This window comes from Hydractinia symbiolongicarpus, chromosome 8, assembly GCF_029227915.1.
Source record: "Hydractinia symbiolongicarpus strain clone_291-10 chromosome 8, HSymV2.1, whole genome shotgun sequence".
NCBI classification, from domain to species: domain Eukaryota; kingdom Metazoa; phylum Cnidaria; class Hydrozoa; order Anthoathecata; family Hydractiniidae; genus Hydractinia; species Hydractinia symbiolongicarpus.
In genome coordinates, this window is record NC_079882.1 from 29,189,784 (window position 1) to 29,211,848 (window position 22,065).

General features: G+C 35.9%; 3 protein-coding genes across 7 annotated transcripts; 1 reads left to right on the forward strand and 2 right to left on the reverse strand.

Moving 5' to 3' along the window:
* Window positions 1–6,981: 6,981 nt before the first annotated feature.
* LOC130654339 (uncharacterized) lies at window positions 6,982–15,465 on the forward strand. Of its 2 annotated transcripts, XM_057456900.1 has the most exons (11): window positions 6,985–7,643; window positions 8,656–8,742; window positions 9,194–9,300; window positions 9,680–9,738; window positions 9,862–10,007; window positions 10,130–10,522; window positions 10,601–10,809; window positions 10,886–11,206; window positions 11,382–11,555; window positions 11,695–11,749; window positions 11,904–14,351. In XM_057456900.1, the coding sequence occupies exons 1-11, from the start codon at window positions 7,283–7,285 to the stop codon at window positions 13,730–13,732; spliced, it is 3,741 nt and encodes a 1,246-aa protein (XP_057312883.1). In that variant the 5' UTR covers window positions 6,985–7,282; the 3' UTR covers window positions 13,733–14,351. The 2 variants fall into 2 exon arrangements, with proteins under 2 accessions (XP_057312882.1, XP_057312883.1); XM_057456899.1 differs by having other exon boundaries at window positions 6,982–7,643; window positions 10,130–10,809; window positions 11,904–15,465.
* Window positions 15,466–16,207: 742 nt separating this feature from the next.
* On the reverse strand, window positions 16,208–18,903 carry LOC130655456 (uncharacterized). The gene is made up of 2 exons (XM_057458213.1): window positions 18,701–18,903; window positions 16,208–18,618 (listed from the first exon to the last, which is right to left on the reverse strand). Exons 1-2 carry the CDS (start codon window positions 18,892–18,894, stop codon window positions 16,515–16,517), a joined length of 2,298 nt encoding a protein of 765 aa, XP_057314196.1. The 5' UTR covers window positions 18,895–18,903; the 3' UTR covers window positions 16,208–16,514.
* On the reverse strand, window positions 18,899–21,766 carry LOC130655460 (uncharacterized). Of its 4 annotated transcripts, none has more exons than XR_008984661.1 (4): window positions 19,925–20,946; window positions 19,409–19,805; window positions 19,109–19,293; window positions 18,899–19,017 (listed from the first exon to the last, which is right to left on the reverse strand). XR_008984661.1 is itself a non-coding variant. In XM_057458217.1 (3 exons), the coding sequence occupies exons 1-3, from the start codon at window positions 20,955–20,957 to the stop codon at window positions 20,264–20,266; spliced, it is 492 nt and encodes a 163-aa protein (XP_057314200.1). In that variant the 5' UTR covers window positions 20,958–21,766; the 3' UTR covers window positions 20,178–20,263. The 4 variants fall into 4 exon arrangements, 2 of the variants coding, with proteins under 2 accessions (XP_057314199.1, XP_057314200.1); XR_008984662.1 differs by having other exon boundaries at window positions 18,939–19,293; window positions 19,925–20,370; window positions 20,482–20,946; XM_057458217.1 differs by lacking the exons at window positions 18,899–19,017; window positions 19,109–19,293; window positions 19,409–19,805 and having other exon boundaries at window positions 20,178–20,370; window positions 20,482–20,714; window positions 20,806–21,766.
* Between the last annotated feature and the right edge of the window lie 299 nt (window positions 21,767–22,065).

A 22,065-nucleotide genomic window follows, 5' to 3' on the forward strand; every position in this document is an offset into this window, starting at 1 on the left:
TACATGCACAGCCCCCTCCGTTATATGTGATATATTCATGGTAACCGTACCAGCATAGAATTTTACCACTTACCACGAACCTACGCCTGCAGGCATATTTTTCATATACATCGAATACCCTTTTACAGTCATTACAATGCTCATTCCTTTATTAGCATGTCAAGACGAACCTCCAGGTCTTTAATCCTCCGCTCATTGGACCCCTCCTTCTCTTGTACGCATGCTAGGGTTACAAGTGGTAGGGATAGACCAAACTATATTGACAGTTAATGCACATATTTATTATGTTACACATATTCGAGTACCTCAGGATTCCTTTTCGACGGCTTTGTTGTACATGTCCTGCGTTTTGAAACGATCTAATATATATCGGAGCATGCGTGGATTCTTTTCAACGGCCCCATTACACATCTCCTGCGTTTTGAACCGGTCGTGGACATGTATGAGCACCCAGTGATTTTTTTCAACAACTTTGTCACACATGTCTCTTGTCTTGAGTCGGTCCGGCACGTATTGGAGCAGCCATGGATCCTTTTCGACGGCTTTGTTGCACATGTCTTGTGTCTTGAAACTCATCTTTATTAGTATTATCTTGCAACAATTGCTGTAAGATAACGTTTCAGGTCAACCCCCAAGATCTTTCTTTTCATCCTCTGAAAAGCACCAATCGATAACCCTATACGGATGCCAGGCTAATGGAAGAAGATCCTCCTTAATCCTAGCCTTTTCGAATTTCCTCCGGCGATAGGCGGAGAGTATTTCGGGCCTAGTGTTCATGATACTAGACATGTCCCGGGTGATAAACCAGTCCGGTATATAATCTATCATCAGGGGATACTTTTCAACAGCTTTGTTACACATGTCCTGCGTCTTGAACTGGTCCGGCACATACTTGAGCATCCAGGGCTCCTTTGCAACAGCCTTATTGCACATGTCTTACGTCTTGAACCTGTTTGGGAGATCGCCGAGCGCAAGGGGATTTTGTTCAACAGCTGCATATGCCCTACGTCCTAAACCTGTCCGGCACCCGGTCGAGCATGAGGGGCTCCCTTTCAACAAATTTGTTACATATATCCCAAGTTTTGAATCGATCCGGCATCGATATTAATGTGAAGGGATTAGCCTTACGTAGTCTATAATACCCTTTAAGTCCGCGGGTTTTTGCAATATCACGGAATTGTTTGACAGTGTTTGAATCCATTCTCTTTATTGTATAGAATTTTAACATTGTCGGAAGATTTCATTTTGCTCAAAACTAACACGGTTATTTCCCCTGTATTCATGTTGATTTTTAGGAAATTGTGTTAGAAAATATTGGACTTCTTATTCTACCTATCACTATATTAAATATTAGGGACACTGCCTTGCTATGCACTGATTAATAGGGAATAACCATGGCTAAGCGCTGCATATTAGGGACTGTGGTGTGTGCGTGCGCGTTTTAGGGGCTGTACATATATTTCTGCATCTCTCCCCCGCACCTTATTTTTTACCCAAAAGGCACCCTATGTCTTGTAGATTAAAAATGGGCGCGAAAGTGGTAAAAACAAATAAACACTGAGTCAGAGTTAAAAATAAGACACATACATGGTGCGTTCGAGAAAGTACTCATACAATGAGATGAGTAAATTTTATAAGAAAATCAATTCCAATTACATTGGTAGATATTAGTTAGAAATCTTGGTGTAGAAATTTCAATTAGTTAGTATAGCTATATTTTCGAAGAAAAATAACTAGTTAGCTAGCTAGCAGATAGCAACTTATTATTTTCTTATAGTCTGTCGCAAAAAAAGGAGAAACTCCATTTCAATTCAACTCTGTGTTATTTTTCTATGACTCATTCTTCAATGCCTAGCTAAATAGCCAGGTAGCTAGGTATTTTTAGCCTTATCTTGTACATGTAAGTGTGTATAAACTATAAGTTGAACGGCTGAATGAATTGGTACCTCAGTTTTTAACATTCATTGTGGCGCCGTAGATTAGTGGTTATAGCTCTCGTACTCTGTGCGGGAGACCGGGGTTCGATTCCTCTTGACGGCGATTCAACATGGGCGAGTGAATGTTACCATAGCCCCGGGTTAACCCAAGCCATGTGAGGGAAATTGGGAAGATGGCACACTGTGTGGGCCGTTGGATGTTGCCGAGAGTTGTCTAGTAGAGCGCGGGCTCTAATTGGGTCTGCGTAGCTCAAAATGAGCATTAAATACTCTAGGACTCTCCATCTACGCCATGGCCCCTCCTGGAAATAATAGACAGGGTATATCCCTCGATATTTGTGAGGCTAGCCATGTAAAAATATGCACATCATCATCTTGTGTTGGTGTAGCTACACACATCGCACACATACATACAGCACTTACTACAACACTTACTTCTCTATTAATGATATCATCCACTTGGACGTTCAATTAATATATGAAACCATGCACCCATAACAATTTCTCTTTAACTTGTTTTGAAATTTAGTGTGCTTTCAGAAGGACCTTTGTGTAAAAAAGAAATAACACAAAGATTATACCATTAGATGGATAAATGTGCGTATTTTACATGGCTAGCCTATCAAATGCTGAGGGATATACCTTGTCTATAATTTCCAGGAGGTACCATGGCTTGGATGAGGAATCCTATAGTATTTAATGCTCATTTTCAGCTACGCAGATCCAATTAGGGTCACCACTCTACCAGACAACCCCCAGCAATGTCCAATGTTGCACACAGTGTGCCATCTCTCCAATTTCCCTCATATGGCTTGGGTTAATCTGGGGCTATGGTAACATTTGAATCGAATTTTAGACCTGTAAAGAGATGTGCACACAAACTATATCAATGCATAGATATCATAAAGGTAAATTGATTACCATAAATTTTTGGCCAAAATGACACTTATTTGCTTGCCCTCTTAATTTTTTTTCAATGAACCAATAACTTAGAAACCTTATCCTTAGGTTTACTCACAAAATGTGATTGCAAACCGACATGCAGATCTATAATATAAGTCCAACATGATTTTATACCTTGATTTCTCTTTAAGATATGATAGCAAATTACCGCTCTGCTGGAAAGAGCCTAAGGGGACAGGTTTGGGAGCCACTGATTGGTGACGATGAAACAAAAAAAGAAATCTGCTTACTGTGATTGGTCAGATGCAAAATTGTTATAATAGCATTAAAAAAGAAACAACACCAAAATGCAATTGCTACAAGAAATGGCATTTCATAAATGGTGATGAACCTCACACTTTACATATTTGATATTTGTCTGAAAAATAATTTTTTACTTCCATAATTATTGCATCCAACAAATCATCTTTTTTTCATTTTGTTATCATGTTGTTTCTTAAATGATTTTCTTACTAATAAATTTCTATAACACTCTTTTTATCTGCGTGGTAGGTTTGTTGTCTGGATGATACAAAGTTCAGCAAAAATTATTTTCCATTCTTCAATATCATTCTATTCAACATCTTCCATTTCTTTATCTTCTCTTCATCATCATTCTCGGTTTAATGTCCATTTTCCATGCTACCATGGGTTAGACGGGATATATTAATGACCCTCTTCTAATCTCACCTAAACTGTGTTAGATCTAAACTCAATTCTGTCCTTATTACCTCCTGCCAAGTCTTTCTTGGTCTGCCTCTGAGCTTTGCCCCAGGAACTATCAAGTCTCTCACTTTCTTACCCAATTGTCCTCCTCCATTCCCGTCCCAACCAACTCAATCTTCTTATCTTGATAACATCTTTAATGATACGGATACCTAGCCTGTTTCTTAGCTCATCCGAACTCTTTCAGGTGTTACACATCCGTTTACCATTTCTATATCAATCCTTTCCCAAACGGTCATATCTTCCTGCTTCACAGCCCAAATCTTACTACCGTGCAACATAACACTTCTTACACAGGCCTCATACAACCTACTCTTTACCTAATTGACAAGACCTCATACAGATTGAGAGTAAAATTATACCTACAACAAGGGGAGGAGTGTATTTGTGCTCCCCCTTGGGTTTGCCGTTATGTGTTATATGTTTTAATAAGTATTGTTTTTACTTTGTTAATGTCTTGTAGTAAGAAGACGAAATACCTGTTAGAATGAAATAATGTCATCATCAATCAAACTTCTCGTATATATTTTTATTGTTAAATATATGTCCGAATTAATATATAAAATTATACCTGCTGTAAAAACATGCAATAATTTAACAGGGTGGGTAACAAACTTAAATTTCAATTTAAACTTGTTATATAAACAGAATAATTTTGTGTTTGAACAATTTAAAAGTCCTGATATTATCTGTGTAAAAATTTAACTTCTATACTTTTTACAGTCCATTGTTAGCATTGTGAACTCTACTTTTAATTACTCCTTGTTCTTTAGTGTTTGTTCTTTTTGACTGTATAAAACTAGCAAAGAAGTCTGAAGTGTCTTATGACTATTTTTTAGTTTGAAGACAAAAGAGTTTCAAACCATTCTATATAGTTATAAATATACATATGGTGATACAAAAAGTAAGCAAAATGTTAACTAATATATTCACACTGTACGCACACTAACTTATTACATTGTGCAGTCACATGCCAAAACATTCATAATTGTGTGTCGTTTATATTGCATGGCAGTAGAATTACAGCCTACAAAACTCTGCACGCCAGGTCAAATACTCCTGTTTAAGCCTGCTTCATTGTGACTTTGTATCCCCGAAACACAGAATTCTATGCTGCAATTGCAGAACTCTTTTTAATGCCAGATCCCATGCATGTAGGATTTCCATGAGTGTTACGACTGGACAGCTTGATGGTTTTACAGCTTTGATGCTTTCACTGCTTTGATAGCTTCTTGTTCTTTCAAACAAAGGCAAAAATGTCTCCAGGGTTGTGTTATTCTTTGACGTTGGAAGGCATGGAAAAACAACAAGTGGCTGTCCTTAAATTTATTTAGGCCAACGATGCCAAATGCTGACCTATAGATTAACAAAGCTGATCCTGTATTGTGTTAAAATTTTAGAGGCTTAAATACAATGTTCACACATTGTAACAAAGCTGTAATTAATTCTCCTTAATAATAGTCATACTCTGTCTGCCTGTCTGTAAGAAAGTGATTTTAGAAGCTGTACTGAACTAAAAACTTTTTTATGTGAAATTCTCAATAGAATATCCATTCTTTGTTAGAAGTGCATGAAACACCAAATGTTACTTTTTAAGTATTTATTTTTCTTTCTGCTTGACCATTATTCAACCTTTGTTAAAAACTAGCTATATTGGTAGGCATAAATGTGTCCTCCTCACCCATTATCAACAATATAGCTGATCACAGCAGATAGGATCTTTCAATTTCCAAAGCATTTGTCAGTTATATTATATTTAACATGCAACGCCAATTTAGTCAATTTAAGAAAGCCCTGTGATTACCGTAAAAACAATAAATATAATTTTAATATTTATATATACTATTTGAATAAAAAATATAGAATAAAGATTTATGTTCGAGAAAATATTTTGCTTTGAAATAATATCCTTTTATAATTTAATTTTTTTCATGTTAGCAAAATGTGAAATGCCATTCGTCTGCCTGTGTTAATAATAACATAAATTTAAAAGACTAAAAAAAAACATGAAAGCCTGTAGACATTTTTTATATACTTAATCAACTTAGACTTCACACTTTTTTTATAAGAGCATACTTTATCAATATATCAAGGTTGAAAATAGAGAAAAAAAATGGGAAAAGAATGATTAGATCCAGGCTCATCTTTTTATTCTAGATATAAATATTTTTATGAATAACAAAATTTTATTAGAAGGTTAATTTTTATTTATTGACTTGCTTGTCAGTCAAGAATATCAACTATAACAATATTGTATAACTATATGTTGAGAGTATGTAAAGAATATATGGAGGTGATATTTGTCAAAAAGTTAGGAATGCCGAGACTAAAATAATAAAAACAAAGAAACAACGCAATTCATGATTTTTAAAAAAAATGATTTTCTGAAATTTAAAATACAACAATTATTCTATTATCAGTTGTTTTCAAATTGATTTGTCAGGAGACTATTAAATTTCATATTTAATCATTGTAGTTGCATAATTTTTTTGAAACAATTTTCTTGTTTTTATTATATAGTTCAGCAAATACAAGTCCAACTCTCCCGTTATTTTCTTTCTAAATACTAACTTTGTTGTTTTAATTTTAAATTTTTGCTCCGTTTTTTCAAAATATGTATTATTGCTGGGTTGTAGTTTCACTTGTCAAACACCGTCACTTGACTCAGAAATAATAATATTTGTATAATATTCCACCAATCCTTTTATTACCTTTGTTATGACAATAGCAGATAGTTTGTGGTCAACTTTATTGAGTTCATTGCTTAATATACAATATGAATAATGTTGCAACAATGTCCATTTAAATGATCATCATATAGAAAACGTAATGACATCACAAAGAAAAGCATCATTTGAAACTTTCATGTCTTTAAAATTGTTATTTCCACAAATGTTTTTTTATTATTTTTACGATTTTGATTAATAGTTTTCTACTGTTTTTGTAATCATCTCTTATCTTTTATTCGTGTTCTGTGAAAATATTTTAAAATCCAAAGACAACTTTGGGTGTTTTTTTGAAACTGTTATTAATTCCTTCAAGTAATAATGTTGTCATTTTAAAGTATGATTAATGTGTTCTTTAATGATTCAGATGTCATGCTTTCCAATTAATGATTTTATTAAAACCACAATAATAGTTCAACTAGGTACCTAGGTATCAATTTTGTCATTTGGGAGCGATTTTTTTAAATAATTTTTTAATTGATTCATAACGAAAAATGTTTTCTTGAAGAATTTTTTCTTTGTTGGATTAATTTTTGCCTTAGCATAAAATTAAAATCATTGGAGTGTTTCCTGATGGTAAAAGACTCATTTCACCACATTTTGTTGTGGTTATATTTTTGAAAAGCTGTTGACAAGTTTTATTCTGTTATTATTGTTGCTCTGTAGTTTGTAACCAATGTTGCCCTAGAACGTAAAGATACAGTATTTTGTGAAAATAAAATTTTATTTACAGCATTATCCTCAGCACATTTCAACATATATTGGTATATTTGTCAGGAAAGTAAATAAGAAACATTAATAATAATAATAATTATTTTTTAGATTATTATTAATATATTTATTCATTTAAAAATATGGAGAAGTCACAGTTGCATGTTAATTACTACGAAAAGAAGTTAAACGCGAACTTACATATTATATTTTTTTAACATTGAACATTTTAAATATAATATGAACCCCACTTCTTCACATAATTACAAACAAGACTTTCCTTCAAGTGTTTTAACAAAGATGCCCATGTACAAGTCAAAACCGACTAACTCTCCTCCACCGAAGAGGAATGGAGATTCTGGTGATTCAAATAGCACACATATTATTATAGCTAGTACTGTTTGTGGGGTTTTGTTTCTTGTTATTCTGTTGCTGCTGTTATTATACTGCTATAAAAGAAGAAGAGACAACCAATCACACAGAAACATTGGAAACAAATCAAATTTTCATGGTGTTGCAAAAGCGGATCAATACAAGCCTCCATCACCTAATGTTTATTCTGGTTTTGTGTATGAAAATGAAGCACTACAATCTAGCCAAGGTGGGAAATTAATGTTTTTCTACAATTCTGTTCAAAAAATTATTGGAATGAATGCTCAATTTCCAAGATCATACCCACAAGCAATGATTTATGACCTTTACATATTAGACCTATGCACCTTGAACTTGTCAAAGTCTTGTAAATGTTCACAACAGACTTTAGAATATTAGGTTATTTAGTTAGACCTGTAACCTCCAACACTGATAATTGATTCTGACTTCAAAGCTGCCTATTTTCTCGATTTCCTGGACTTATGCAGGTTGTCACGTTAATTATGCCATTAAATAGACGTTACAGAAAACGGCACTTAGCGCATTTTTAGGGTTCTACACCCTTCCTTAACAACTACCCAAGTGGAATTTCCACAACCTTTCCTGCTGCACAGCGTTTTTCAGTGAATGCTGCTTTGCTTTTTGAGAAATGGTGCTAGCTGCCTTACTGCACTGTCTAAATTATAGAAAAATTTGCTTCACAAGTCGTCAAGGTCAGAAATATCTTTGGACTAGCAAAATAACCTATGATCCAAAGTCCTGTCTGCTGTGAACGTTGACAAGTGAACTTTAACAAGTTTAGAGTGTGTGTCACTTAAATAAAAGAGCAAAATTTTAAAAAAAAATTTAGGAAACTTTGACAAGCTGAAAAAAATCTTTAATGTTTAGAAACTTGATACTAAAAGGCGCAGACAAAGAACTAAAAAGGTTTTTCGTAAAATAAAAAAATAATAAAAATAAGATTGATTGAAAGAACTTTTGTACGATGTTGTGCTGTATTTTGTTTTGGAAGCTGTAAAAAAATAGGTACAGTCATATAGCAAATGTTATTCTTGTATTCTTATATTAAATAGTCAAAACCTCAAAAAAGCCTTTTTTGGGCCAAATAAGGAAAATTAACAAACAGTTGAGGTTCAAGTTATCGAAATTTTAGAAGTTCCCCTCTCAACTAAATTATGTTGGTCTTAATATTGACAAGAAATTGAAAACATAAACCTAAACTAATGTTTTTGTTATTTTAGTTATCGAACCTGGTGAAAATGATAGAAATCTTCGAAAACCTGATCAATTCACTGCGAAACAAGAACAGACAGTAGTACCTTCACAAGGTAATTCAGTGAAGACAAAAAAATTGACTTCATTTCTATTTCGCACCCTTCCCCAACTATTGAAAATTGAAGTTTTTACTACCCAGGGGAATTTCAGTTTTTTGAAAATTATTTACTTATCATAAATTTTGTTTTTCTAAAAAGTAAATAATATTGATGTAATGAACGCTTATCATCTTGTCTTAAAACACTAGCTATTGCTTTAAGAATGTTATGTTTTAACCATTTAGGATGTTCACTATTTTGAGAGAGTTCAAATGTACTATTAAATATAAAAAAAATTGTGCCTTGTAGCTTTGAAATGTACCTGTTTGCCTCACTTAAAATGTTGTTTTGATGATATGATTGTAAAATTAAGTCTTCGACTCTGCAAAAATGCACAAAAAGCAAAAGATCTCATTTTGGCAAGTTTTTTATTGGTATGGTTATTCTCAAAATGTAAATTTTTCAGACTTTGAACACAATGTTAGCATAAAGTTGATGACTCCATGGAATGAAATTTACATTCAACTGGACTCAAAAGAGTACCAAATGATGAAATCGTACACCGTAGAATCAGTAAGTTTAATTTGTTTTGTGTGAAGATTACTTCGATGTAATTTTATCATGCTGAGAATATATAGTGTTGCAATTGTAAAAGTCTCAACGTGGTCGTAAAGGCGATGTAACGTTCTCTTTACAATGAAAATATACCGTTAATTGTGACCAGTTCGCTTTTTAATTTGCCACAAAGAAGATTCGCAACCACAAACGATGTCGCAACTATCATGAACAAAAATATTTATAAATGATTACAAAATGGAAAAAAAAAAAAGATTTTTGATCCTCCAAAATTCTACTTTGCTTGCTACATTCGATCAGCCATGTACTTCTGTCTATCTAGTCCTTGTCTAATTCAGAAACAAAGTTCACCACAAAAGCCACTCCATTTTTTTAGATTGCAGACTTATACTTAAATTTTGATGGTTTTAAAAGCACCACACTCCTGAGATTTAGGTAAATACCCCAATTTAAACGTTTTATTTGATAGTATACATGAAACCTTGACGTCTTGTTATTGTTTTAGATTTTGCGCGCCACTTTTCTCGTTCCCTTTTATCCTTATGATTTATCTTTTAGACAAGGAAGCGTCATCGCTGATTTGAACCTAAAGTTTGCAGCTGGTACTACGAACGCGTTAGAAAGATTAAAGCAAGCCGTACTTAGAGGCCAGTGCTCTCAGTTGCAAGTCGATACAGATTTTTTTAGTTACCAGCCCGCTGTTGGTGAGTTGGGGTGTATTCTTGTTGGTTTTACAGGTGGCTAGTAGCGTAAATAGTGAGTTAATGTAAGTTAGAATGCTTTGATGTAAGGTACTCATTGTGAATCTTATTATTTTGTTATTTAGCATCAAAGACAAACGATGTAAGAATTGAAACGGAAGCTTTGTGCTTAAATGCGAACAACCATAGTATTTCTGGTTCCTTAACGCGTTCGGATAGAATGGAGTCCGGCTATGGTAGTCAATATTTTGATCCATCAGCTGTAGCTGAAAAACTGCAAAATCCGAAAGTACGCGATTCTTCTCAGAAGTCAACTGATTCCATCGAGTCGGGAACGTCCGAGATTGGCACCTCACATTCTATTTCTCCGAAAAGTTGTTCCTCCACTAACGTTTCTGTGCATAGCAATGTCGACGAGGAGCCTCCGAAACGGGAGAAGGTGACTCCTTTAAGTTTCATCCAAAGCATTGTGAAGAAGAAGACTCGTGGTTCAAAAACAAAACAACATGCGACAATAGGTCAGTTGAGTAAAATATCACGTACTTGGTGTTTACGACGTGCCATTCTTTTTTTCACTTCTATTTTTTCTCTTGCAGGTATTCCACACATTGCTTTATTTGATTTTGATCCGCAAGACTTTCGCGAATTAGCGCTTCATCAATCAGACCTTGTAACGGTGACTATCACGGACGAAGGTGGTTGGGTAAAAGCTACCAATGCTGCTGGCAAAGAAGGATGGGTGCCACAAAACTTTGTTGCCCCTTTTGACCCTAAGCAATACGCAGAAACTAAAAATGCTGTTGATGTAAGTTCGAAATATTTTCCCGCGTTTGGTCTTTTTTATAGTACCAGTAGGATTTGATTTAATTGTGTTTTTTTAGTCCATTATGTTCCTGGATGGAATAATCGAGTCTATAGATACTAGTTCAGAAGATCACCATATTGGAAAGCAAAACAGAAATAGTCACATGGACGACCAAAAGTCCGACGCGTCCGACAAATCACACGATTCACCAACCGATGAAATCGATATATCCGGATTGTTTATCGCCATTTTCCCGAATGATCCTGTTGAAAGAAACGAGCTACGCCTACAAGTTGGTGATTTAGTCGATGTTCTAAAAACGTCGGAGACAGGCTGGTGGAAAGGACGGTGTCTGAGTACGCACGAAGATGGCTGGTTTCCCTCTTCTTACGTCCAGGTATGTACAGGGTGTTTCATTCACACTTTACATAATGTAGTGTAGTGTTTTTTTTTGCCGTTTTTTTTTTCCGACCACGCAGGTGACCTCTTAAAAAAATGTGCAAAATTCTTGTAAACTCTTTGTGCAAGCTTCCTAAATAATGTTAGTTTTTGCCATATCTTACTTATTTTAGCCGCAGACATCTAATCTGGACTTCCACAAGTATCTTCAAGATGAACTCGACGACAAAGGCACGGTTTCAGATAGTGAAGTTCACACGAGAATGTTATCTGCAGTAAAGAAGAGCAGAGAAGATGAGAACGGATACAGTAGTGATACGTTCCCTGAAAGCGATGCAAGATCTAAGGTAACTTGTGATGTCCACCGGTGTATTTCGTTGAAACCTTTATGGAATGTTCTGTGACGTGGTATTGTGACGTACATGTGTTCTGACGTACCTGTGTTATGACTTTTTCTCATTTAACTCTGTTTTTTTACTTTTACAGGGAAACTCTGCATCAAGAATTAATGTGGTCTCCAGAGCGATGCTGAATTCTCTCGGTACACGTTGCTAGTATTTTTATTCCCCTTAAAATATCTCTGTTGGGTTTGAGTGTAGCATTTTTATCTTTAAATGGAAAAAGTGTTTCTAAACGTAACAGGAAGTTTACGCGATTTACATAAAGTTGTGTATTCTTGTGTGGTTGTAATTTAGATGCAAAGTTTGCTGAAAACCTATCTGATGGAGATGATTCTCGTTACGAGCAGTCGTCATTGGAACCGGTAGTAAGCAATCGTCAAGAAGAAGACACCGACAACGAAGGATCTCATCATGAGTCTGGTCTGACCGATCCACCCTCCAAGCCTGTTCCGCCCAAACCCAGAAAACGACACATGCTGCATACATACCGTAACTTGGCGGCAGAAGGAAAATTGGGTTCTACTGACAGTTTAGTGACGCGTTCCACTGAGTGTTTAGCCTCAATCGATGCCGTTGGGAGATCTCACCACAGAAAAGATCGAAGGAATTCTGAAGAAATTAACACGGATGATGTAGCACTTCGAGGTTCGCGATTTGATACTATGAAACCAATAGATAGACTTCGACCCAGATCCTTCCAAGAAACACCTAAATCAAATTTCTTTTATCTTGCAAATCGTTACGCATCTTGTATGAAGCCTGCGTGGTCCTTACCAACTCTTGTCGGTGACCAAGTTAAATTAAGTCCTGATGACGAACGGCCTTACCTTGTTCCTATTCCACGAAAGTCAAGGAAAAAGTCCTCATTAGCGGCTGTCGTGGTGCCAAAAGATGACTTAGGCGTGGTGGAAAAAGAGCAGAGCGTATCGTTGCCAAACTCACCTCTTAAAAAGACTGAGGAATCATGCGCTAGTAAAAAGACTGAGGAATCATGCGCTAGTGAAGATTTGGGAATAAATGTCGATGTCAATATTTCAGCAATCTCGTTCCCTCGTCATCGTTTGAGTAGTATGGATTCAACTCGTAACGTACAGACTAAATCACCATCTACGATAGATAAGCACATTTTTCATTCTTCAGACAGTGTGACACCTTTAGTATCCTCAAAGCCAGCTATTTCACCTAAACCTTCAATACCTCCAAAGCCGTCAGTTGTCAGAGCAAAGTTGATTGGGGCTCACGAAGTACAAAAGCCATCACTGATTGGTGAAAAACCGACAGTTCCTGTACGAACCACCTCTAAGAACATATTTACGAAAGCTTTTATTAACGAACAACTTAGCAAAAGTCATGAGAACTTAAACTCGTCGAAATTAAACGAACATATACATAGCAGGCCTCCTCATAGTAATTCTCGAAGTCGGAATAATCATCGTCTTTTTGCAGTAGCCAGTTTTGAATCGATAAACGAGGAGAGCGAGCAAAACTCCTTTCAAATAACGACCGAGGACAACAGAAAAAACTTTAAAAATGATCACAGGCGTTACCACTCGGAGCCACACGAAGGCAGTTACAATATTAACACTAACGAGGCTATCAAAGAACACTTGAACTCCGAGCCCGCTCGAGAAAGTCGAACAGTAGCCAGTAAAAATAATTTGAACTCTAAGCTCGCTCGAGAAAATCACTCATTGGCCAGTGAAAATCACAACACCGATTCCTCTACTTCTTCCGAAAGTTTTCGTATGGCTTTGCCTAACAACGAGCGCGTCAAAAACTCCTTATCAGAGGACAAACATGTAACTAAAAGAGAAGTGTTAAATGAACAAGCTTTGAGAAAGCACGATCGATTGACTGCTAGTAGTAGGACGTCCTCAATGCAAAGTTTATCGTCCATAGCATCATCTCGCTCCACCGCCTCCTCGAAACACGAACAAATGAATTTAAGAATTGCTATCATGAACGTCTACGGCCAAGGGTCTAACGATCTATCCTTCAAAGCCGGCGCTATCTTGTACGAACTTCGTCCTCGTAATAAGGAAGGGTTTTGTTTCGGATTGCTAGAAGATTCTAAACAGGGCTTTTACCCCGCAGAAGCAGTGCAAATATTCCACGAAGTATAGCCGCAAACCAACATTGTGGATTCTGTATAGAGATTTTTAAAAAAGAAATGTAAGCATATGATTTCATGGTTTTAAAATTTATTTTTTTTCTAGCGCAAATTACTTTATAAAACTAAAAATGGCTAATCAAAAGTGATGGTACAAAGTTATCTTCCAGTTATTGTTCATATTTATCATCTATTTATACAATTGATGAGTGGTGTGTTTTTCGTATGGAGGGAGAAAATGTTATCGTTTAATTATTTTGCCGTATGCTACCAATTCGGTATATTCTTTAGGTGTGCTGGCTAACATTTTAAAGAGGTTTCGTACGGCGATTCTTTAATACGAAACGATTTTTCATTGCTTATCTTCATCGTACACCTATTTTTTTTAAAAAAAATTCCACGCCTGTTGATTTTTTAAAATTTTCTTAGGAGACAGGAAAGCTAGTTTGTTTTTTTTATCATTTTTTAATTTCTGTTCGCAAGATTTTGTGAAAAGTTCAATACTAAAATTGGATACGACTGTAAATTTTTACAAAATATATTTTAGTAAATTATTGTACATACGCATTTTATATAAAAGGTCAATTTTCAATTTTGACTTGATGATTCAAAAATCGTCCTCTGTGCCCGGGTGTCTGCCGGATCTCGAGGTCAGAACAAGGAACTCTGATAACTTCGAATATCCATTATTCTCTGCAACAAAACCTCAAGATAAGAACACTACTAAAACTTTCTTAATTTACTTTTGGTACTCAAAATAGCAATTTGTACAATTTGTGACAAGGAAATGGATTTCGTGTAAGCCCCGTTAGGTGTTGGCAGAATAAAGCCCCCGTTGGGTGTTGGCAGGAAAACAAGCTAGGGTCACAGGTCAAACAATCAACTTTTTTATACGTCAATGAAACTCATAAAGTACTGGGAACAAAAACACTGAACTGAGACTCAAGTTTTGAAATGTCTAATGTATATGTTATTACTCAATCTTGTTAAATCCTGCTAAATTTTCTTCTCCGTGAGATTTACTCCATCCTCACCCTCCTTGTAGGAAATATACTTTTAGGTATCAAAAGTGCGTGCATAAAGTTTTAAACTGTGTGGTTTTCAAGGCTGTTCTTTCTTATAACCAACCTCGTCCCTAGGGATTTTCGGCGCATGTTACTGTGCCGGAAACCTTGTCTTCTTTTAAGTAAGTTGGAAGTGAATTGGTTTCGTTAAAGGCGTAAAATAACCTTGGGGTGTGGAAAGAGGCTAAGCATATGAAAGCCTAACTTCGCATTTCTGCATGCCTATACTGTAATAATAAATAAATAAAACACGCATATATTTGATATTTTATTAAACAAAAACAACTGTATAACGGTACTTGCTTATTTCCGACCAAAATTTTTAAACTAGTTAGAAAAGGAAATGACAGAATTTTATGATCAATGATTAAACAGATGCTTTGTTGTTTAGCTGTCGGGATATTACCATGTTTCATTAGTGAATATTCTTACTTTCATCCAAAAAGTGTCCGGGATTGATTTTGGAGAGTATGAGGCGCTAACAACACACTTAAATGAGCATGCTCACAAAATTGTTTTATTTTAGAATATTACGTCATTACAGGGAGGTAATTAAGAGAAAGAGACGAGACAGCAGAAAAAACAACGGATGAGTTAATCAACATAACGAGATCATCATGTGAAAGTTCGCACTCGATGTCAATGACACAAAAATTGACTTTCCGACAAAAAGAAACACAATACTAACACGTAACAAAAAATCTTTAGGCGAAATCTAACCTTTTATGGGTTTTTAATGTCCTATGAACGTTTTAACTTTTTCTCCTGGGTTTAATTACACTGGGAATGTGCACCTCGTGCCACACGTATTTGCACCTCGTGCCACACGTATGTGCACCTCGTGCCACACGTAACACTTTAAACTGTATAATTTTTGCCATGGCATAAAGTAATAAAGTGTGACTAATGAAAATACTTGATTCGTCACCACCATCATTCGACTAAATGGGAACGAGTTTGCTTTTCCACTACCATTCCTGTATTTGGAACATCATATAAGTCAAAGAAATTCAAATCTTTTTTTGCGTGTTAAAAGAAAGTATGTAGATGTCTATAAATTCAATTCTTCACATCTAATTTTTCTGTTGTAATCTTTCATAAAACCAATAGCTTTATTTTATGATTACTGTAAATCTGTCTATCTTTGTTACTTCTTATCTTAGGGTCGATATAAAAAAAATGTTAAGCCAGGAAAAGATTTCTTTGACGATAAAACAACTATTTCTGATCTTTCCTAAAATTAGAATGATCCAGATATGCATGTTCCGCGTGGTTTTATTAAAGCCTTTTCCTCACTTCGCGAAGTGTGAATGTCTTGGCCTTACTTAGTTTTAGTCGGGGCGCTGAGTTAATTTATTTTGGGAAATTTAGGAGAACTTCTGATATTCACACGGCACAATCGTATATATAAAAGCATTTAAAAAACATTTACTGGCCTTCTTGAATTTTCTTGCTTGTCCTATTTTTAGAAATGACGTCACAGCATAAAAAAGCTAACAGCCACAACTATAAAACCCCACAGAAAACATATTGCCGTGAGCATTTTTTGTCGAAATGTAAAACAAAATGGGACTCAATAACGCCGAAGTTACTTTCGGCTCCGTAATTATGATATTAATGCGCATAAATCTTGTCACCAAACCTCTGTATGAGAAAATATCGAATATTTGACAGGAAATACACTAACTAATTTATTATCTAACATATACTTAAAAACCAAGAATATTAATGTTAATCTGAAAATAAAGTTTCTTCATCTTCTGTGTCATCCTCACTTTCGTCATCAGAACTATCGTCTTCAACATCATTTTCGAGAATTATCTCGTCGTTGTCTGATCCTTGATCAACACAGTTACAGGAGCATAAATCTGTGCAAGGCAAATCGTACGAGCTACAAACACAAGTTTCTTTGGCGCAAGATGATGACTTACGGCAAGAACAAGAAACCATTTCCAATAGAGCATCTGGTGCAGGTCGTCTTAATAGCCAAATGATCTCTAGTTTCTCACCGTTGACATTCCATCCATGTCCATTTGGGCTTGGTAGGTTTGGATTTGCAACCAAAGAATTTCGAACTATCGCTGTGATATATGAAACTCTTTTACAATGATTTAGTAGTGCATCTCGAGTTGGAGGAAGCTGTTGCGGCTCAGGTGTAGGTTTACACGAACAGAACTTTTTGTAGCGTGCGTCATCTGTGTTAGTTGCACTGACTCCATATAATTTGCAAACAAATTGCTCAATGTGTGGAAAGAGGTCAACATCAAATGTCGCAGATTTACCTAGCTTGGCAAACACATTTTGAAATATTTCGTTAGCTTTCAATAAGTTGTATGGCTTCACTTTCCCTATGCCGTGAAATGCACTTGTGAAGTCATTACCTGTAAAAGCATGGAAAGCTGGAAGAGCCTCTGCAATTGCGGGACCAACAGCATCTCGAATTTTGGTCACACTTAAGATTCGTTTCCGTCCACCCGAACCGATCTGTAGATAAATGTTGATTCCAATTTTATTTTCAAAATGTACAGCATATATGACAATGTCACTGTCCACGGTTACGATGCATGCATTATCAACGCCAGTCACGCTTGCGTGGTTGCAACAGAGAAATACCTTGGTGTCTGCCTCTTCTTGGTGGTTTTCTAAGGACGATTCTTCTTCACAACATACACGACCGTTGACGACATATATTTTGAAAAATTTTGACAAACAATTGAAGTAAATTTCACGACGATCTAGTAGACCTACAAATCGACTTTCATTGGACCAGTCGTTTAATAAAAACTGAGTGATTTCTTTTTTGTTTTCGTCGTTGCGCATGTACTTCTTCAACTGAGATGGCTTCTTTTGATCTCTTCGTTCGATGCGTACTCGGAGTGTTCCATCTGCGGTACGTCTGCTTCTCTCATAGCCTTTCACAGAATTCTGGAAGTACTGGTCAGTAACGAAGTAGATGATTTGAGACTTACACCGCAAGATTCTCTTTAAAAGAAACTCTGATATATCCCCGAATGTGAGGAGTGGAATACCATCCAATTGCTGCAGCAAAACCATTCCATCAAAAATCGTACAACAATTCGTGGGTAAGGATTCTTCTGGGTCAATACCCTCTTCTATTTTCGCCAACAACTTAGACTTGACTGTTTTCACAAGCCCCCCATCTGGAAGAGCAAGAGCCCAAGGAATTGGACTCAAAGGGTAACTCAAGACTTCCTTCATCGAAATATTATTGCGGTTTTGTGCAATGATTAACAACTTTGCAAACACACTTCGTTCTGCAGCGATCGTAATGTTCTTCTCTTTTACCTTACACACCTTCTTCACTGCGACATCCTTAAACGTTTTGAGACGGTTTTTTTTAATTCGATCATAGAAGGAAATTTCATTTGACTTGATTCTTTTTTCAACAAATTCTTCCATCTCTTTTTTTCCAACAGAATGGGCTTCCAGTAAGTTTTTCTCGACGACTGTGGTAGCTTCCACACCAGAACAAATTTGAACAAGGCTGTCTCGGCTGTTAAATGGGCTTCCCCAAGAGACCAAAGTGTCGTAGCATCTCTGAACAGAAGCTTCGTCGAATTCCATTCTGGATTTACCTAATTCTTTGGGATGTGACATTTTTTGTTTGATTGTCAGCATGTCTTCGAGGATACTTATACATTTTGCAATAGTGTGGCTAGTAAATACCCATCTTTGTATAGTCCCAGGAGAAGTGCTGTATCCAGTTATTCCACCATGACATTTTTGTTCTCTGTTAATGGTTTGCTCTATGCATTGGTCACTGGGAACTTTATTGAATTTTCCAGGAGATCTTCTAACCGCAAAATTTCCGTTACTAAAGAGTTTTAATAAATTTTCTCAAAAAGCTACATGTTTAAACTACAAGTCGCCAACGCATTACGAAATATCAGACTTACGTGAATTCCTCACATATTCCGGGATGTGTTTCTGGCAAGCGCAGCATCTCCATGACATAGAATGTACAATAGCGGGAATAATTGGGACGGTCGTATGCAAAAAACCATGGCAGCATTTGGCGTGTTGCGTCTAGGTGCAATTCCCAGTTACCAATTTTTAAACCTCGTATAAATCCAAACAACACGTCCATCATCTTTATGAAAGACAACCAATACAATGCTGTTTTACCTGCTTGTTTAATATCACGTTCGTACTCTTCCATCAGTTCAAACAGACCTTCAAGGCCAGTCACATCTTGGAAAGATTGAAATGAAACCTGAACAGTAAAAGGAATAATCATCTGAAAACATGCTGCTCTAAAAAGTCAAAAAAGGCCCAAAGAAACAAAAGAAGCTAAATATTTGTACCTCTTTTAAGCAAGTTTGGAACTCCTCCGTTAAAATGTAGTCATTGAGATTTTTACCATGCTGTACTAACCAGTGTTCAAAATGTTCAATTTTTAAGCGATAAAGCGCTTCATAAACGTACTTCAACGTGCGTATGGCATGGTTGTAATGCTTTCCATTCAAAGTTCTCTCCACAGAACGTGTACCTAAAAGCAAGAAACTCCATTTCATTAAGAACAGGACTCACGTATTTCTCGGTAGTAGGCAGGGTTCACACTTCTCTCAAATTCATGGGACTTATATAAACAAAGGAACACTCACCCAATATGTTAGATTCAATAATCAAGTCACGCAAACCACCATCGGCGAACCGCTTACCAATTACAGCTATGAAAATACACGAAGTGTGAAATGCTCCCATCCTCAGTGAAATGAAAGTTTTTAGCTCCACATTGGCAGGATCTTGAAGAATTTCTACGGCTTTAGCATATATAGCTTGATCTAGAACAACGTCTGTTTCTAGCAATCCTAAGTTTGATGTGTGACTTCACCATCAAGCAAATAGTTGAAGCCGGTCCATGCAGGTATTGACTGTGGAACATTATTTTGTTTCGCTTGAAAGCGTAACAAGGCCCATATGGACTCGATACAAGCGGAAGTTGATAAATGATCTTCGATAGAGTCAAGACGAACATTTTTCATTGAAATAGGGTTGAATCTAAAAAATGTCGTAACTGTTGTTATTTATATAATGACCACATAAACACCGTTACAAATGTCGTTATAACGTCAATTCGATCATTTGTTAGTTTGCTACATACTTATTTTGAAACTCACCTTTTCTTGGTAGTGTACTCTTCCAGCTGATCAGGTATATATTTGAACGATCTTCTTCTTGGTGGCTTTGCGTAATTTATGCGTTCGCTATCAAAATCAACCATATCATCTCTTCTCAATTGAACTATTATGCCATTGGTACAATGCATCGACGTTCCACTTAAAGTTTCCGGGTTTATATCATTGTTATCCCAAACAAATGTTATGAATGATGATGGTTGTACGGAGTAGGGTACATAAAACTTCACCATTTGATTTTTTATTTCTTCGTTGGCTAAAAATGTTTCCAGGTATGCAGTTTCGTTATATGATATGCAATGTCCAAATCTGTTCAACCATTTAACCAAATCTTTCGAGCCCGTTTTTCTTTTTGTAGCCACTACCTGTTGTACTCGTTTTTCTTTTTTGGCAGATACAGCACTCATCTTGCTTGGCAAGTGATTGACCTTAAATAAGATCAGTCAGACATTAGAAAAGTCACAAGAAATATAAAAGTCAGAATAGCCTGTTTGTGCACGATTACAACATAAAATTATAAAATTAAGATAAATATTTACCTGTTCTGCCTCTCTTTCTCTGTGACATTCGGATAGTTGAAGTTGGTTGTTGTTCTTCTATGTCGTTAACATCTCCCGTTTCATCGTCGCTTGCTTCAGCTTTTTCTTTTTTCTTTTGTATGGTAGCTAATGTTTTTGGGTGGACATACGCATCTAAACATTTCTGATGAAATTTCAAATCGGAAAGATCGCCGCTCACTAAATCAGTGACATTTTCATCATTTCGAATTTCACTATAAAAAACGGAAGTATAGCGCTGTTACAATAAAGTCATGAAAACCATAAATTAAAAAATAAAACAATATAATCAAACTTGCAACATACCTTGCTATTTTCACTTTTTCGGCTGATTTTTCTGTGAATGCTCTTAACTTTGTTTCTTTCTTGTAATTGTTGTTGTGTATAATACATTTCACTTCTTGCTTACTTTTTTTAGCTGGAGATAGAACGAGTTTCATCGGTTTCTTTGAGCTCATTTTCGATAAATTTTCTTTCGCACATTCATTGCAACCTGTTTTTTATCCCTCCTCCAGCTGTAGAAACTCCCGCGTTACCACATTTAGCTCACGAATAAGAACACGGGGGTTTGTGTTGTTTGTTCAAATGTAACATATTTAGTTTCGAAAGAACAAAAATCTAAACTATCTGCTTTTACAAAAGCATTTTATATTTAAAAAAAAGAATGAAATATTGAAAATTGATAACAACAGGTAATAAAATGTATTGTTAATGAATTCATTTTACATTCACCCCCGTGAAATTATTCGATCGGAAATAAAAGAATGTTTTGCAACATTCGATTTCATAAAAATATGGCGGTGAAGGACCGAAGAAAAACATCGTTCATACATGTTTATATTTTTTGTTTTTGGAATATATGCAAGTAGAATTAAGAAGGCCAGTAAGTAAAATCGTTTATACTAAGTATTTATGTATCATCTGGTGAAGTTTTTGTAAGTTCCCCCGAATTTGCACGAACTCGTTTATTTTTCAGAACTCAGCGCCCTGACTATTTGCGGCAGGAAGAATGTTCCTAAAATTTGTGTGTTTACTTTTCAATGTTATTCAATACTTTGGGTTGAGCTGTACGAAAAAGCCTTTAATTAAACAAAAATTTCATTTCGTACTGACAAAGACATGACCTAAAAGTAGAGGGCCGACGAATTAGTTTTGAAAGTGGAGGGCCGACGAATTAGTTTTGAAAGTGGAGGGCCGACGAATTAGTTTTGAAAGTGGAGAGCTGAAGAATTATTTTTGAAAGTGGAGGGCCGACGAATTAGTTTTGAAAGTGGAGGGCTGACGAATTAGTTTTGAAAGTGGAGGGCTGACGAATTAGTTTTGAAAGTGGAGGGCTGACGAATTAGTTTTGAAAGTGGAGGGCTGACGAATTAGTTTTGAAAGTGGAGGGCTGACGAATTAGTTTTGAAAGTGGAGGGCTGACGAATTAGTTTTGAAAGTGGAGGGCTGACGAATTAGTTTTGAAAGTGGAGGGCTGACGAATTAGTTTTGAAAGTGGAGGGCCGACGAATCGGTTTTGAAAGCGAAGGGGTCAATTTTATTCCAATTTTAAAATATTACTAAAAA

Coding starts and splice junctions, on each gene's coding strand:
- LOC130654339 (XM_057456899.1), top strand. CDS start 7,283: ATGAACCCCACTTCTTCACATAATTACAAACAAGACTTTCCTTCAAGT. Junction 9,301..9,679: donor AATCGTACACCGTAGAATCA/GTAAGTTTAATT, acceptor CCATTTTTTTAG/ATTGCAGACTTATACTTAAA. Junction 11,750..11,903: donor AGCGATGCTGAATTCTCTCG/GTACACGTTGCT, acceptor GTTGTAATTTAG/ATGCAAAGTTTGCTGAAAAC.
- LOC130655456 (XM_057458213.1), bottom strand. CDS start 18,894: ATGATGGACGTGTTGTTTGGATTTATACGAGGTTTAAAAATTGGTAAC. Junction 18,619..18,700: donor GGAATATGTGAGGAATTCAC/GTAAGTCTGATA, acceptor AAAACTCTTTAG/TAACGGAAATTTTGCGGTTA.
- LOC130655460 (XM_057458216.1), bottom strand. CDS start 20,349: ATGAGTGCTGTATCTGCCAAAAAAGAAAAACGAGTACAACAGGTAGTG. Junction 19,806..19,924: donor GAGTACACTACCAAGAAAAG/GTGAGTTTCAAA, acceptor GACATTTTTTAG/ATTCAACCCTATTTCAATGA.